At 48.1% G+C, this 12,878-nt stretch overlaps 1 protein-coding gene across 1 annotated transcript in view; it reads left to right on the top strand.

Annotated features, from left to right (window-relative positions):
* The first annotated feature begins 6,219 nt into the window (after nt 1–6,219).
* The window catches only part of ZNF334 (zinc finger protein 334), a 33,257-nt gene continuing 26,598 nt past the window's right edge, over nt 6,220–12,878 (top strand). The window contains 4 exon segments of the mRNA XM_049698850.1: nt 6,220–9,216; nt 10,003–10,652; nt 12,291–12,411; nt 12,710–12,807. Coding sequence (XP_049554807.1) covers nt 12,804–12,807 — 4 coding nt within the window. The 5' untranslated portion in view covers nt 6,220–9,216; nt 10,003–10,652; nt 12,291–12,411; nt 12,710–12,803.

Below are 12,878 nucleotides of genomic sequence, written 5' to 3' on the forward strand. Positions count from 1 at the left end.
GTTGCCAGGTTTAGCAAATAAAAATACAGGACACCTGGTTCAACTTGAATTTCAGATAAACAATGAATACGGGTTTGGTATAAGTATGTCCCGAGGCTACTTATATGAAACCCGCATTTGTTGTTTATCTGAAATTCAAATTGTTGGGTAATCCGTATTTTATGGCAACTCCATCCCTATCGAAGTTACAATAAAATCGCAACTCCATACCCTGTGGGCTTGGTATTCCCTGTTTTTCCCTCCAGGTCGTTCTCTGCCTTTCTCTCACCTGCTCTCTTTCCCAGGAGTCTGACATTTGTGGTTCTATCACCCTGGTTCCCTTGACCTCTGACTCCTGGTTGGGCTCAGCCAATGGGAGGCACCGGCAGGTGATTTAAAGTGGGAAGAGAGAACGAGGTCAGGCTGTTTAGCCCTGCGGCCTTCTGGGCATTTATTTGGCAAAGGCCACGTTCCACGCTCTGGGTGACCTCGCTCCCACTGCTACGGTTCCCCCTGCGTTCCAGAGAGGCACAGCTTCCATCTACCAGGTACAGGTCTCTGGGGGTGTCGTTATCATTCCCTTAACCAAGTCCCCGCCTCTATGCCTTCATTAAATTCTCTTTAGGGAATTCCCTGGCTGTCCAGTGGTTACGACTCCGTGCTTGCACTGCAGGGGTCACAGGTTCAATCCCTGGTCAGGGAACTAAGATCCTGCATGCTGTGAGACCAAAAGGAAAAAAAAAAAAACCTCTCTGTAGTTATCCCTTTGAGAGCTCTTTCCTGGGTCACAAAACCTTGACTGAGCCAGCTTCTTCCTCCCTCCCTATGCCCTGGCCACATGGACTTAAGCTCCTCAGAGGCTGGTTTGCACCTCGGGGCAATGCCTTTGCTATTCCCACATCCCGGAACACTCTTCCTTCAAGTCTCGGCATGGCTGACTTCTTTGCGTCACTTGGGCATTAGCTCAAATGTCACCTCCTCAGAGAAGCCTTCCCTGACTATTCTACCTAAAACTGTCCCATCCCACCTAGTTCTGCTCTATTACAGGAGTCAGCAAGCTCCAATCTGTGGGCCAAATCGGGCCTGTTTCCATGAATAGAGTTTTATTGGACCATTGCCACACCCATTAGTTTAAGTATTGTCTCTGACTTCTTTTGCTCTGATGGGAAATTTGAGTAGTTGAGACGTGGCCTAGAAAATCTGAAATATTTACTATCTGGCTCTTTAAATAAAATGTTTGCTGACCGCTGATCTATCATATTAAGTTGTTTTACCATCTTTATACGTACCCTTATCAATATCCTTCATTCCCTATGCATTTGTATGTTTAGCTGCCTTTTTTTTTTTGTTTATTTGCTGGTGTGTTTCATGTCATCCCCACAAACATGTAAATCCCATGCTATCTGTCTGGTCCTCCACAGTTTTCCTAGCATCTAAAGCAGAACCTGAGCAAGGGCTCAGGAACAATTAGTTGAATGGCCAGATATCTGGAGGTAGAATTGCGCTTTGTCTGGTCTGGGCTCCTTCCTGAAGATTCTGGGCTTGCAGAAGGGAATAGTCAGACACTGGAAGCAGCCTGCATCAGGCCAAGTTTGTGGACAAAGGGAAAGATACAAAGCACTAAGCAATACATCCCCTAGGGAGGGTGGGAGGGAGATGCAAGAGGGAGGGGATATGGAGATATGTGTATACATATGGTTCATTCACTTTATTATACAGCAGAAGCTAACGCACCATTGTAGAGCAATCATACTCCAGTAAAGATGTTGAAAAAAAAAAAAAAAAGGAAAGAAAAGAAATACATCCCCAGACAAGAGTTTCAACTTAAACAGCCAGTACATTTGAGAGAATCACATCAGGCCCCAGGAAGTGCATCAGCTTTGCCTCCTAAGGCCAGCTCCCTCGTACCACACATGTGGTAGACAGAATAATGCCCCCAAAAGCTGTCCATACCCTAATCCCCAGAACCTGTGAATATGCCACCTGACATGACCAAAGGGGTTTTGTGGATGTGATTAAGTCCAGGGTCTTGAGATGGGGAGATTATCCTGGATTTTCTGGGGCGTGTGGGGAGGCAATATAATCACAATGGTCTTTATAAGAGGGAGGAAGGAAGGTCAGAGTCAAAAGGAGAGAATGTGATGACCAGAACAGAGGTTGGAGTGACGTCATTGTGAGGAAGGGGCCCTGAACCAAGGAATGTGGGCAGCCTGTCCTGAGCTGGCAATGTAGCAGAAAGAGGGTCTGTGGATTCCCCGGGGCCAAACTCACCTCCCTCCTCTGCTCCCCTCCAAATTCTGGCTAGAGTGGATCTGGGGGACCATGAATCCTGATTAATTATTGTAAAACCCTGAGTTGTTTTTTTTGTTGTTGCTTTCAACAATAGGGATGTAAAAAACAAAATAGGAGTTCACAATCTTTTCATCGTTGCCCCTATACTTCTCAAAAAGTAAGCTTTCTTGCTCACTGGGTCAGCTTCTAGGGCTTTCTTCACGTGCAATCTGAGTAAGGGGTAGATAAGGAAGCAAAAAGAAATATGAAACTCTAAGTTGATCTAATTTAGAAAGAATTAATGTGGGCTGAATTGGGTGTCCTATCAGTCAGGGTTTTATTACAGATAAAAGAAATTTCTTTAGATATTTTAAGCCAGGAGATATTTAATACAGGGAATGAGTCCCTACAAACGTTTGGAAGCGCTGGAGGAGGGGACCTCCAGGAATGAGAGCCCAGAACTGCCTTAACCGGGGAGCTCAGCTCTGGGATAATCAGGAAGGTGAGAAACCGGAAGCACCATTCAGATAGCTGGCTCTCAGGATGCACTGTCTTAGCTGTGTCCATGGATGAGAAAGATGCCTCTGTGACACCATCCAACTCAAACCTGGAATTCAGCACCAGGGGCCTTGGACAGCTCCCTAACCTTATGTTAAGAGAAGGTTTCTTCCTGGCCTTAAATTAATCTTCTAGGTCAGATTTGCACTGCAAACCCAGTCTTATTTTTCCAGCTGATGCTGCCATGCTCTAACTCCAATAACTAGAGTAAAATTAATCTCTTTTGTGTCTTATTTTCTTATAGGACCCCATCCCAAATTTTATTTATTCCTCCTCTGCATCAAAGTTAACTATAATGTTATTGCATAATGGTTATAAGCTTGGGCTCTAGCATCAGAGCACCTGCGTTTAAGTCACAGCTTTGCCACTTCCTGGTGGTGTGACACTGGGAAAGTTTTCTTCTTTGGCTGTTCTGAGCCTTTATTTAATAAGTTCATTTAACAAATATTTATTGAGTTCCTCTCATATACAAGGTACTTGTCTGGGTGTTGGGTATGTAGCTGTGATTCTTATGTAGCCTGCATCTGTTAGGATAAGAAAGATAACAAATAAATATTCAAAGAAATCTATAAAGTAATTTCAGAGTGGTAAGTGCTATGAAGAAAAGTAAAGGAGTTGTGGTTCACAGTAATTCAAGGGAAGTGACTTTAGGTGGTTGAGGAAGGCATCTCTGAGGAGACAGATCCCAGTGGAGACCAGAAAGGATGATATGAAACCAGCCATGTGATGACCCAGTAGAAGAGGTTTCCACGTAAAGGGAACAGCAGGTACAAAGTTTCCGAGGCAGGAAGGAGCTTGCCACATCTATTAGCTTTCCAGGACTGCTGTAACAAATTCCCACACACTGAGTGGCCTAAAACAAAAGTTTATTGTCTTCATTTTGGGAGGCTATACGTCTGAAATCAAGGTGTCAGCAGAGCCCGCTCCCTCTGAAGGCTCACGGGAAGAATCTTTCCTTGCCTCTTCTTAGCTTCTTCCTTGGCTTGTAGTTGTATCACTTCAATCTCTGCCTCCGTCTTTACATGCCCTTCTTCCCTGTGAATGTCTCCTCTGTGTCTCCGTGTCTGAATCTCCCTCTCCTTTTTTCTTATAAAAATGTCATCCATTGGATTTCGGGCCACCCTAATCCATTATGACCTCATCTTAATTACATCTGCAAAGACCCAATTTCCAAATAAGGTGACATTCTGAGGTTCTGGTGGACATGAATTTGGGGAGGATACTATTCAACCTAGTATACCACATAAGCCAAACAGAAAGATGGAAGCTATGGTTGAAGCATCATGAGTAAGAGGGAGAGGTAGAAAAGGGTCACATCACAGAGGGAATTCTAGGGCTTGTATAAAGTGTTTGGATTTGTTTTAAGTGAAAAAGGATGCTGTTGAAGGGTATAAGCAGGGGAATGGTTTCTATTTTTTAAGGGATCCCTTGATGCTGTCTGTAGAGAGAGGAGCAAGAATGTAGCTGAGAGACCCCCTAGGAAAAAATTACAGTTGCCCAAACAAAAGATTATGGATAAATGAAAGTGTTGGTAGAGAACATGGTGGTGAAATTTGGATTAATTTGAGGTACATTTTGGGGGTAGAATTGAAGAACTTGCCAAAGTATTGGATGTCAGTGGTGAGGGAGAGAGAGAGATAATAACTCCCAAATATTTGGTTTTAGCAACTGGGTGGATGTTTTAGCAACTGGTGGCTTTGCTAAGATAAGGAAGACTAGAAATGGATGAGGTAGGATATGGGAAATCAAAGAATTCCACTTTAGACATATTTAGTTCATTGCCAAGTACTACGCCTTGCTGCTGGCAACTGAACAGCTCGATTAGGCAGGAGAGAGAGAGCTGGCAGGCTTAGAGAAGTCCGGGAGCCACTTGCAATTAATATGGCTAAAGGATTGCTCTGGACCACATTCAGGGAGGACTGCCACACCTGGAGCGGGGAGGAGGCATCCTGGACTTAACTGGCCTTTGCTACCTTAGAAAGAGCTGAGCAAGGGACAGCTGGGATTGGAGTGGGGGCAGGGAGCATAAAGTTGGGAGTGTTGGGGTTCTGCTTCTGTTTGGTCCCTACTGTCTGCATGACATTGGAAATTATTCCTCTCTGGACCTAATTTCCTCATCTATAAAATGGGAATAATAATACCTGCCTAGATAGGGCTGTGAGAAATAGACATAATGAATGTAAGGCACCTGCCGTGGTGTTCGGCTCCAAGTAGGATGCTTTGCTATTGCTACTGATGAAGATCGCAGAGAACATTGCTGAGAGGTAGTATAGCATGGTGGGTAAGAGCATGGACTCCACAGTCAAGCTACTGGGCTCAAATTCTAGTACTCCGCCCCCTTACTAACCTATGTAACCTTGAGCATGTTATTTAACTGCTCTGGGACTCAGTTTCTTTGTCTGTAAAATGGGCATCTAATAATAGTTTCCCTATAGGATGTTGTAAGTATAGAATTAAATAATACTTGTGAAGCACACAGAGTATCACCAGGCAATACTAGGTGTTTCATATACATTAGTAATGATTTGTTACAAAGACTGACAATGGGGGGCAATAGGACCTTGGCTGGTGCCCCCCAAATACTCCCCTGCCAAGTTCCCTCTCATTAATTTTTTTGTCCATTTATCAGATCTGTAGGCAGAGCAAACTGCTCAGACACACAGAGAAGTGTGTATAACTGTAATTACCAATATATTCACCCCTTACTACAGCCAAGCACAGCTAAGCATTACATGGATTTTCCCCACATCAATCATGTGAGCCTCCCGAGGACACTCTGAGGTGGGTTCTATCATTATTATTCCATTTCACAGATGAAGAAATAATTTTTAGAGAGCATAATTGATGGCTCGTCAGCAGTGAATAATTCCTCAGCATCTGCTATGTGCAGGCAGGAAGCTAGGCTCCCTGGAAAGCAGCCTTTATGCCTTTTATGAGGCTTAGTGCGGTCCCACCTTCAGGACGCTTCCTCTAGTGAAGAAACAAGTTTTTTCCTTCTTTCGACTACCATTAAGCACCTTTTCTGTAGCAGGAACAGAGCTAAAGATTCCTAACAGGTTTGTGCCCTGTGAGTGGCACAGTCTTAGAGATGGGAGAAACTCTTGTGGGAAGGTGGGGCACACCCTCCAAGAATTTACAGGTTTTCTTCAGGAGGAAAAAAAAAAAAACAACTGGGAAAAGTAAGCAGGAGAAAGTGAAAAGGTGACAAGGAGGACACAGGACCAACTCAGGTCTAGATGGGCAAATACTTTTCCTTCCCCACAGCTCTGGGCCTTGGTTCCCCATTTGTCAACAGTAGGGCTGAAGTCTCTGCCAGGGAAAACACGACAGGATCCCAGGATTGTGTTGGGAAGCCAGCGAGTCGCGGACTCCTCCGCCCTTGCCCAGTGGAGCCGCTCCTGTAGAGAAGGAAGGGAGGGAACGAAAGCCCAGGGCAAAGGCGCGCAGGCAGGGCGCCAGATCCCACTGCCCCTTTTAGGCATCCGTTCCCCAGCGCACCCTGCATCCTCTACCTGACCCCGTGTGCAAGCAGAATCAGACAAGTGGCATCAATGGAGAGGACAAGCCAAGTCCGGCAGAGGAGCCTGCCTGGGGTGGTCGTGAAAAGCAGAGAGAAGAAAAACGCTAGGGAGGCGAAGATCGGTCAGTACGCACCGCGCTTCATTGGATACCCGGATTTAGAGTCCTGAGCTTCGCGAACCTGGGGAGGGGAGGTAAGAGCTGAGAGCGCTCCAGCAGTCGCTCCTGTAGGAGGCGGCAGTCGGGTGCCCGGTCCACTGCTAGAGCGCGACCCCACAATCCAGAACGAGGCCCTACAGTAAACCCCACCCCGGCAATGATCGCGCCAACGCCGGCTACAAGTCGTCTTGGAAACGGAGCAGCACGAGCCTAATTCCTGATTCCTCGGAGTCCCCAGCGTCCGCGTAGTGAAATTGAGACCCTGCAGGGAGCTGAAGAAACCAGTTCAGCTGGAGACCAGCTGCGGGACCTGCAGCTTCCTGCACGGAGATTCGCCGAGGACACCTTCGCACCCGGGAGTAATTCCCTAACTCGCTGCTGCCTTAGGGGTACAGCACGGACAGGGGCGCATGGAGAAACCCACCAAGCACCCTGAGCGCGCGAGGCCTGGGCCCCATTCACCACCCTCCATTGGCTGTACGGGCCCTGTACCTTGACCCTGGTGCCCCTCGTGTGCGCCGTGCGTGTGGTGGGCAACGCCACGGTGGTCCTGGTGGTGGTCCGGAGCCGCCACATGGTCACAACCACCAACTGTTACCTGGTGAGTCTGGCCACCGCGGACCTGCTGGTGCTCCTGGCTGCTGAAGTGCCCACCGTGGCCGAGGCGGCATCCGCGCGGGTTTGGGTCTTCGACCACGCAGGCTGCCTGGGCATCACCTACGTGCAGTACGTGGGCATCAACGCGTCCAAGGTGGAGCGCTACCTCGCCATCTGCCGTCCTCTGAGCGCCCAGGTTCTGTCCACCGCGGCATGAACCAAGCGCACTGCAGCGCTGGTGTGGCTGGGCACCGGCGCCTACGCGCTTTGGCTCTTCCTGGTGGGCACGCGCGAGACCGCGTAAGCCGACGGCGTACAGGAGCAGTGCGGCTACCGCGTGTCACGCACTGTAGTCGCCCGTCTACTTCCTGGACTTTGCGCTCTTCTACGCGCTGTCCCTGGGCCTGGCCACCGTGTCCTATGCACTCATAGCACGCGTCCTCTTCGTGGGGCCGCTGCCTCCTGGTGACTGGGGACGATCGGGCTCTGTGCACCAGGGCGGCCCTGCTGGCCAAGGGCGCTTCTCCTCCCGCGGCAGGAGGGGTGACCTCAACTCCCGAAAGCAGGTAGGGACGTCCCTCCTCATTCGGACCCCTGTACTGAGCCAGCAGCAGATTGGTGGATGGAACCTTGGGCCCTCCTAGAGTCAAGCTCAAGTTCAAGTCCAGGTGGTGCCACTTACTCGGCTTGTTTTTGGCGACATCACTTCTGAGCGTTTCTGAGCCTCCATTGCCTCTCCTGTTGTATGAGGTAACGGCACAGAAATGGCATGATTCATTTAGAGTCAATGTCACAAACTAAACGCTAAATTCATCTTGGTTTGTTATTAAACTTCCTCAGTGAGTCCCTACACCGTAGCTGTTATTCTCTTTCTTCTACTGATGGGGAAAGTGAGGCTCAGAGAGGTGAAGTGACTTTCCCAAGACTATACTACGCCATCTGGCGCTAAAACTGCCCCAATGAACCGGGACAGTCTGAAAGCCCAAGAGGATGGGTTCTGGGGAGATGGAGAGAAATTCAGCATTTATTAAGCACTTACTGTGTTTCTGATTCTCTGATGGTTCCTGATAGTATCCCTATTTGGGAGGTTTCATACCTATTTTTATGGACAAGTATACGGGCTTAGAGGGGACAAGGGAGCGACAGAGGCGACACTGTAAGGGAACTGCGTGCAGGAACGCATGTGTCCAGGCTCCTCGTTCCCCCCCACCCCCATTCCAGCAGTGCAGCCTCCCAAGGGTTTTCTAAGAATGCAGGTGGGAGGAGCGCTCTCTGGGCCCAACTGGCCTTTATCTTCAGCCTTCCACCCCCAGCCTTCCTGGATATATACTATAGAAGGCTTTCTCACATTTAAAATGCTCATTGGGTATACTCCCCAGTGTGTGTTCTGATGCTGAGCAGGAAAAACAGTAGGAAGAATAAGGGACTATACACCTCTGGTGTTCCTAAGAGAAGTTTAGGAGAAAGATAAGGATTTGGGAATCATTAGCATTTTGGTGGACACCTCATAGTCTGTAATCTTCGCTTCTCATCTATAGTCTTCGGTGAAATTCATATGCACCTTTTCTTTTTGTATTAATGGTTCCTAGCAATCAACCAAGCTGAGTAAGGACGACAGAGGCTCCTCTAAGGAGCCCTCCGTTGTGGGCGGTGGCCGCGGTGTCTTATGGGGAATGTAGTCCGGAAAAGCTTCGACCGCCCTTTGGAAAACCTGGGAAGGACGGCCCGGCGGACTCTTCTGCGCATGTGGGGCCTCGGCTTTCTACGTGGGCGCGTCTGCTTGTTCTCTAGGCTTTTCCCGCGGCGGGTCCTGCAGCCTACGGGGCGCGGCGTTCCGTGGTCACCTGGGCCTGGTGAACTGGGAGCGAAGCGGGTGCACCCACAAGTTAAATGACTGGCGGGGAGCTCCGAGCCCTCGGGGGCTGGAGGGGAAGTGGCTGGGCGGAGCTGGCCTCGGTCCTCGGAGAGTGGATGCGCGCTCTCCCCGCATCCCTCTCCAGGGAGGCCCGGAGCCGGGTTTCCCATGGTCCCGGAGAAGGGGAGCGAGGGCCGGGCTCCTGACCTGCAGGCCTCATGGCGGGCGCTCCCTGCAGCCCTTCATTGCATGAAGAAGGTGCTCTGTGGAGGTGCAAGGTTTGTACATCCAAATGGCTAAAATCTGATCCCCAAAGTTCCGCTGAGGCGCTTGGATCTGCAGCCTGCTGGGCTGGGTTGAAGAATACTGGAGGACGTTAGGGAAGGGAAGGAATATTTATAGAAACAAATATGGTGATCATTATATTAGTTATTTTATACTAAGCATTTATTAAAAGAAAGATGTGAGCTTCAGTTGAAGAGAATGGCCAGGGTGTAGATATGACTGGAAAAGCTTTCAGGGGGCTGGCGCTGGGGGGTGTTGTCTGCAGCGCTGCATGAGGTTTTAAGAGCATGATGTTTGTGTTCAAACCAGGTGCTGCCACAGAACAGCACTGCATCCCAGGGCATGTTATTTCATCCTGTTTTCTCATCTGTAAAATGAGCCTAGGAATAATATTTGCCCCATAGGGTTGTTCTGAAGTAAAAAGTAAGCCCAGAATATAATACACCCTCGACACGTATCCCTTGCAATCAGTGTTACAAAGATTTTTAGATATCTCCCTCAGTCCTCCCAACCAGGCTGTGAAGTCGGCATTACTGCCCCCTGTTGGAGCACATTTTAAAACCTCATTTACAGAGAGCTAAAGTGATTTATTCTCTGGTGACTGAGTTGATTTTAAAATGAAGTCTATTTTACTCCCAGTCTCATGATCTTTGCAATATGCATTCCCCTCTGCCTACACATTGGGTTTTTTCTGGCATGACGACTTGCCTTCTGTGTGCCCTAGAAAGCAGTTATACTATGTATTTTGATAATCAAACCATTGGACCTATTTTTCTTAGGTCATAAGGCGTAATCGAGGCTTCTAGGCTCTTTCTGCCTCCTGCGGTATTGTCTCACTTCTCAGCAGCCTTGATTGGATTTTAGGAAAGGTCCAGCTCACCAGGCACTTGAACCTTGGGACCCCAAGTGCAGATTCCAACTAATGGAAAAGTGGCCGCTACGCCCAGGTGGAAACAAAACCATCCCAGTGAAGGAAAAAGCAGAAGGCGCCAAGGACAGAAATCACACCTGGAAGAACATGTTTCTGAAGTGAAATCTCTCCCTAGGATTTTAAGGCCAAGACAGAATTCCTGAAAGGAGCATATTCAAGAGTTACTGGACCAGGGGCTTCCCTGCTGGCGCAGTGGTTGGGAGTCCGCCTGCCGATGCAGGGGACGCGGGTTTGTGCCCCGGTCCGGGAGGATCCCACATGCCGCGGAGCAGCTGGGCCCGTGAGCCATGGCCGCTGAGCCTGCGCGTCCGGAGCCTGTGCTCCGCAACGGGAGAGGCTGCAGCGGTGAGAGGCCCGCGTACCGCAAAAAAAAAAAAAAGTTACTGGACCAGAATTTTCCTCTCCAGGGTGAGCAGAATCTGGGTGATCATACTATATTCAAAGACCATTGATTATTGTGACTCAGCAAAGCCTCAGTTCAACTTTCAGAAGAAAGATGTGAGTTGCAATGGAAGGGGAAGGGCAGGGTACAGATTTGTCAGGAAAAGACACTTCATTGGAGGATTGGTGAGGCTGTGAGTTGGAGGCAAGGGGTACCAGGTATAGCTAAGGAGATTACTTCCTAAACACATACTTGTCATTCCCTGCAATCTCCACTCTTTTTTTTTTTTTTTAAGATTTTATTTTCATTTATTTATTTATTTTTGGCTGCACCAGGTCTTAGTTACGGCATGCATGCAGGATCTAGTTCCCCGGCTAGGGATTGAACCTGGGCCCCCCTGCATTGGGAGCGTGGAGTCTTACCCACTGGCCCACCAGGGAAGTGCCCTCCACTCTCTGATTCAGAGTTGCTGGAACCACGGTTCTCACCTGCTCATGTCATTTCAACTCACTTGATGCAGTCTTGTGTCTGCCGCCACCACACTCATGAATCTGTTCTAGTAAATATTTTCAAATCTAGTAGGTATTTTCCAGTTCATCCTTTACTAAACTCTTTGTTGCATTTGACAGTTTGACCACACCTTCCTTGAAATGCATCAGTGAGAATGTCTGTGAAGCCACAGATAAAGATACACTTAGAGAGTTGTCACTTTCCCCCCATCCCATTCTACCCCATTCCTGTCACCCCCATTCTTTCCAACTATTCCCACCTGTCCCCTGAAGGTAACCAGTTTCTTTGGTTTCTGGTCTACCCTTTCTGTATTTCCTTTTGTACACATAAGCAGATACATGTGTATTTTCTTACATCCCCTTTCTTACATAAAAGGTAGCATACTATAGATACTCCTTCTCACTTACCAATATAGCCTGGGAATCACTCCATATTGGTCCATAGAGATCTTCCCCGTTATTTATGCCTTCTGATATTGCTTTTGGTCACCACTCTCTCTTCTGAGCTTCAGAACCAAATATCCAGCTGCCCACTGGACATCTCTACTTGTATCCTTCACAGACTCGAGCATGGCATCTGAAACAGCAATGCATCAGTTTCCTATGCTCAATTCTTTTGTTTTGGTTTTGTCTTGTATTCCTAATCTCAGCATATGATGCTAACAAAATGATCTGGAACAAAATAATCTGCACGTTATATCTCCCATGCACAACCGATTAGTGGCCAACTCCTCTGGCTCCTCATCATGGAGGATTGATTCCCTCCTTCCCACCCCTACCAGAGCTGCCTGTGGTCATATCTCACCATGGCGTCCTAGTTTTCTTCCCCTCTAATCTGATCTTTAATCCATTTCCCATTTTTCTAGAGTTGGGGACAGCAGACATTTTCTGTAAAGGACCAGATAATAACTACTTTTGGCTTTGCCAGCCCTATGGTCTCTGTCAGATCAACTCAGCATAGCTGCTGTAGTGTGACAGCAGTATAGATAACGTGCAAACAAATGGGCATGGCCGGATTTGGGTCTTAGTGGGTTGGATTAGGCTCACAGGCTGTCGTGTGCAGACCCCTATGCTCTGGAGCATTGCTTCCAAAATGCAAATTTGATCACAAGTCTTAATAGTCCTTGCTGACAAATATCTCTATGGATTTCCATGATCACAACAGTGGTCTCCAAAGTGGAGGATGGGGGCACCCCAGGGATCCACTGGGCTTCTGTTCACCTCAGATTAAACGTATTCTTTCAGAGATTGGTTTCATTCAAGGACCTGACTGCGGACTTCACCCAGGAGGAGTGGCGGCACCTGGACCGTGCTCAGAGGCTCCTGTAGAGGGATGTGATGCTGGAGAACAACCGCATCTCAGTGGGTAAGTACAGCTTCCCTGTGTAACTACCAAGAGATGTGTTTGCTCTGTGTTGCAAAAACATGTTGAATTTCATTATTTAGCCTTGAGTGTCAGGGGAGAGAGATGATTAAACCCTTTGAGGCAATGTTAGCCTTGTGCTTGGGCTCACTGCCCTCCCTCCACCCTTCCCCTGAATGTTCTAACTCTAATGACCTGTTGCTGGACATCTTCATCACACAGCTTTTGAAGCTGTCTGTCTTCATCCTTCAAGTCCCCAAAGTCCAAAGGGCTTGGTCCAAGTTCTATATCATTTTAACAGAGTATCAACGTTAGCAAACCAGATGTGATCTTCAGACTGGAGCAAGGAGAAGAACCATGGACAGTAGAGGAATTCTCAAGTCAGAACTACTCAGATGAGTGATAACTAAGCAAGTGGAAACCAGTGGAAATGAGAGTTCTATGGTGGTTAGTGAGTGTAGTTGGCATCT

The sequence above is a fragment of the Orcinus orca genome, chromosome 16 (assembly GCF_937001465.1).
Source record: "Orcinus orca chromosome 16, mOrcOrc1.1, whole genome shotgun sequence".
NCBI classification, from domain to species: domain Eukaryota; kingdom Metazoa; phylum Chordata; class Mammalia; order Artiodactyla; family Delphinidae; genus Orcinus; species Orcinus orca.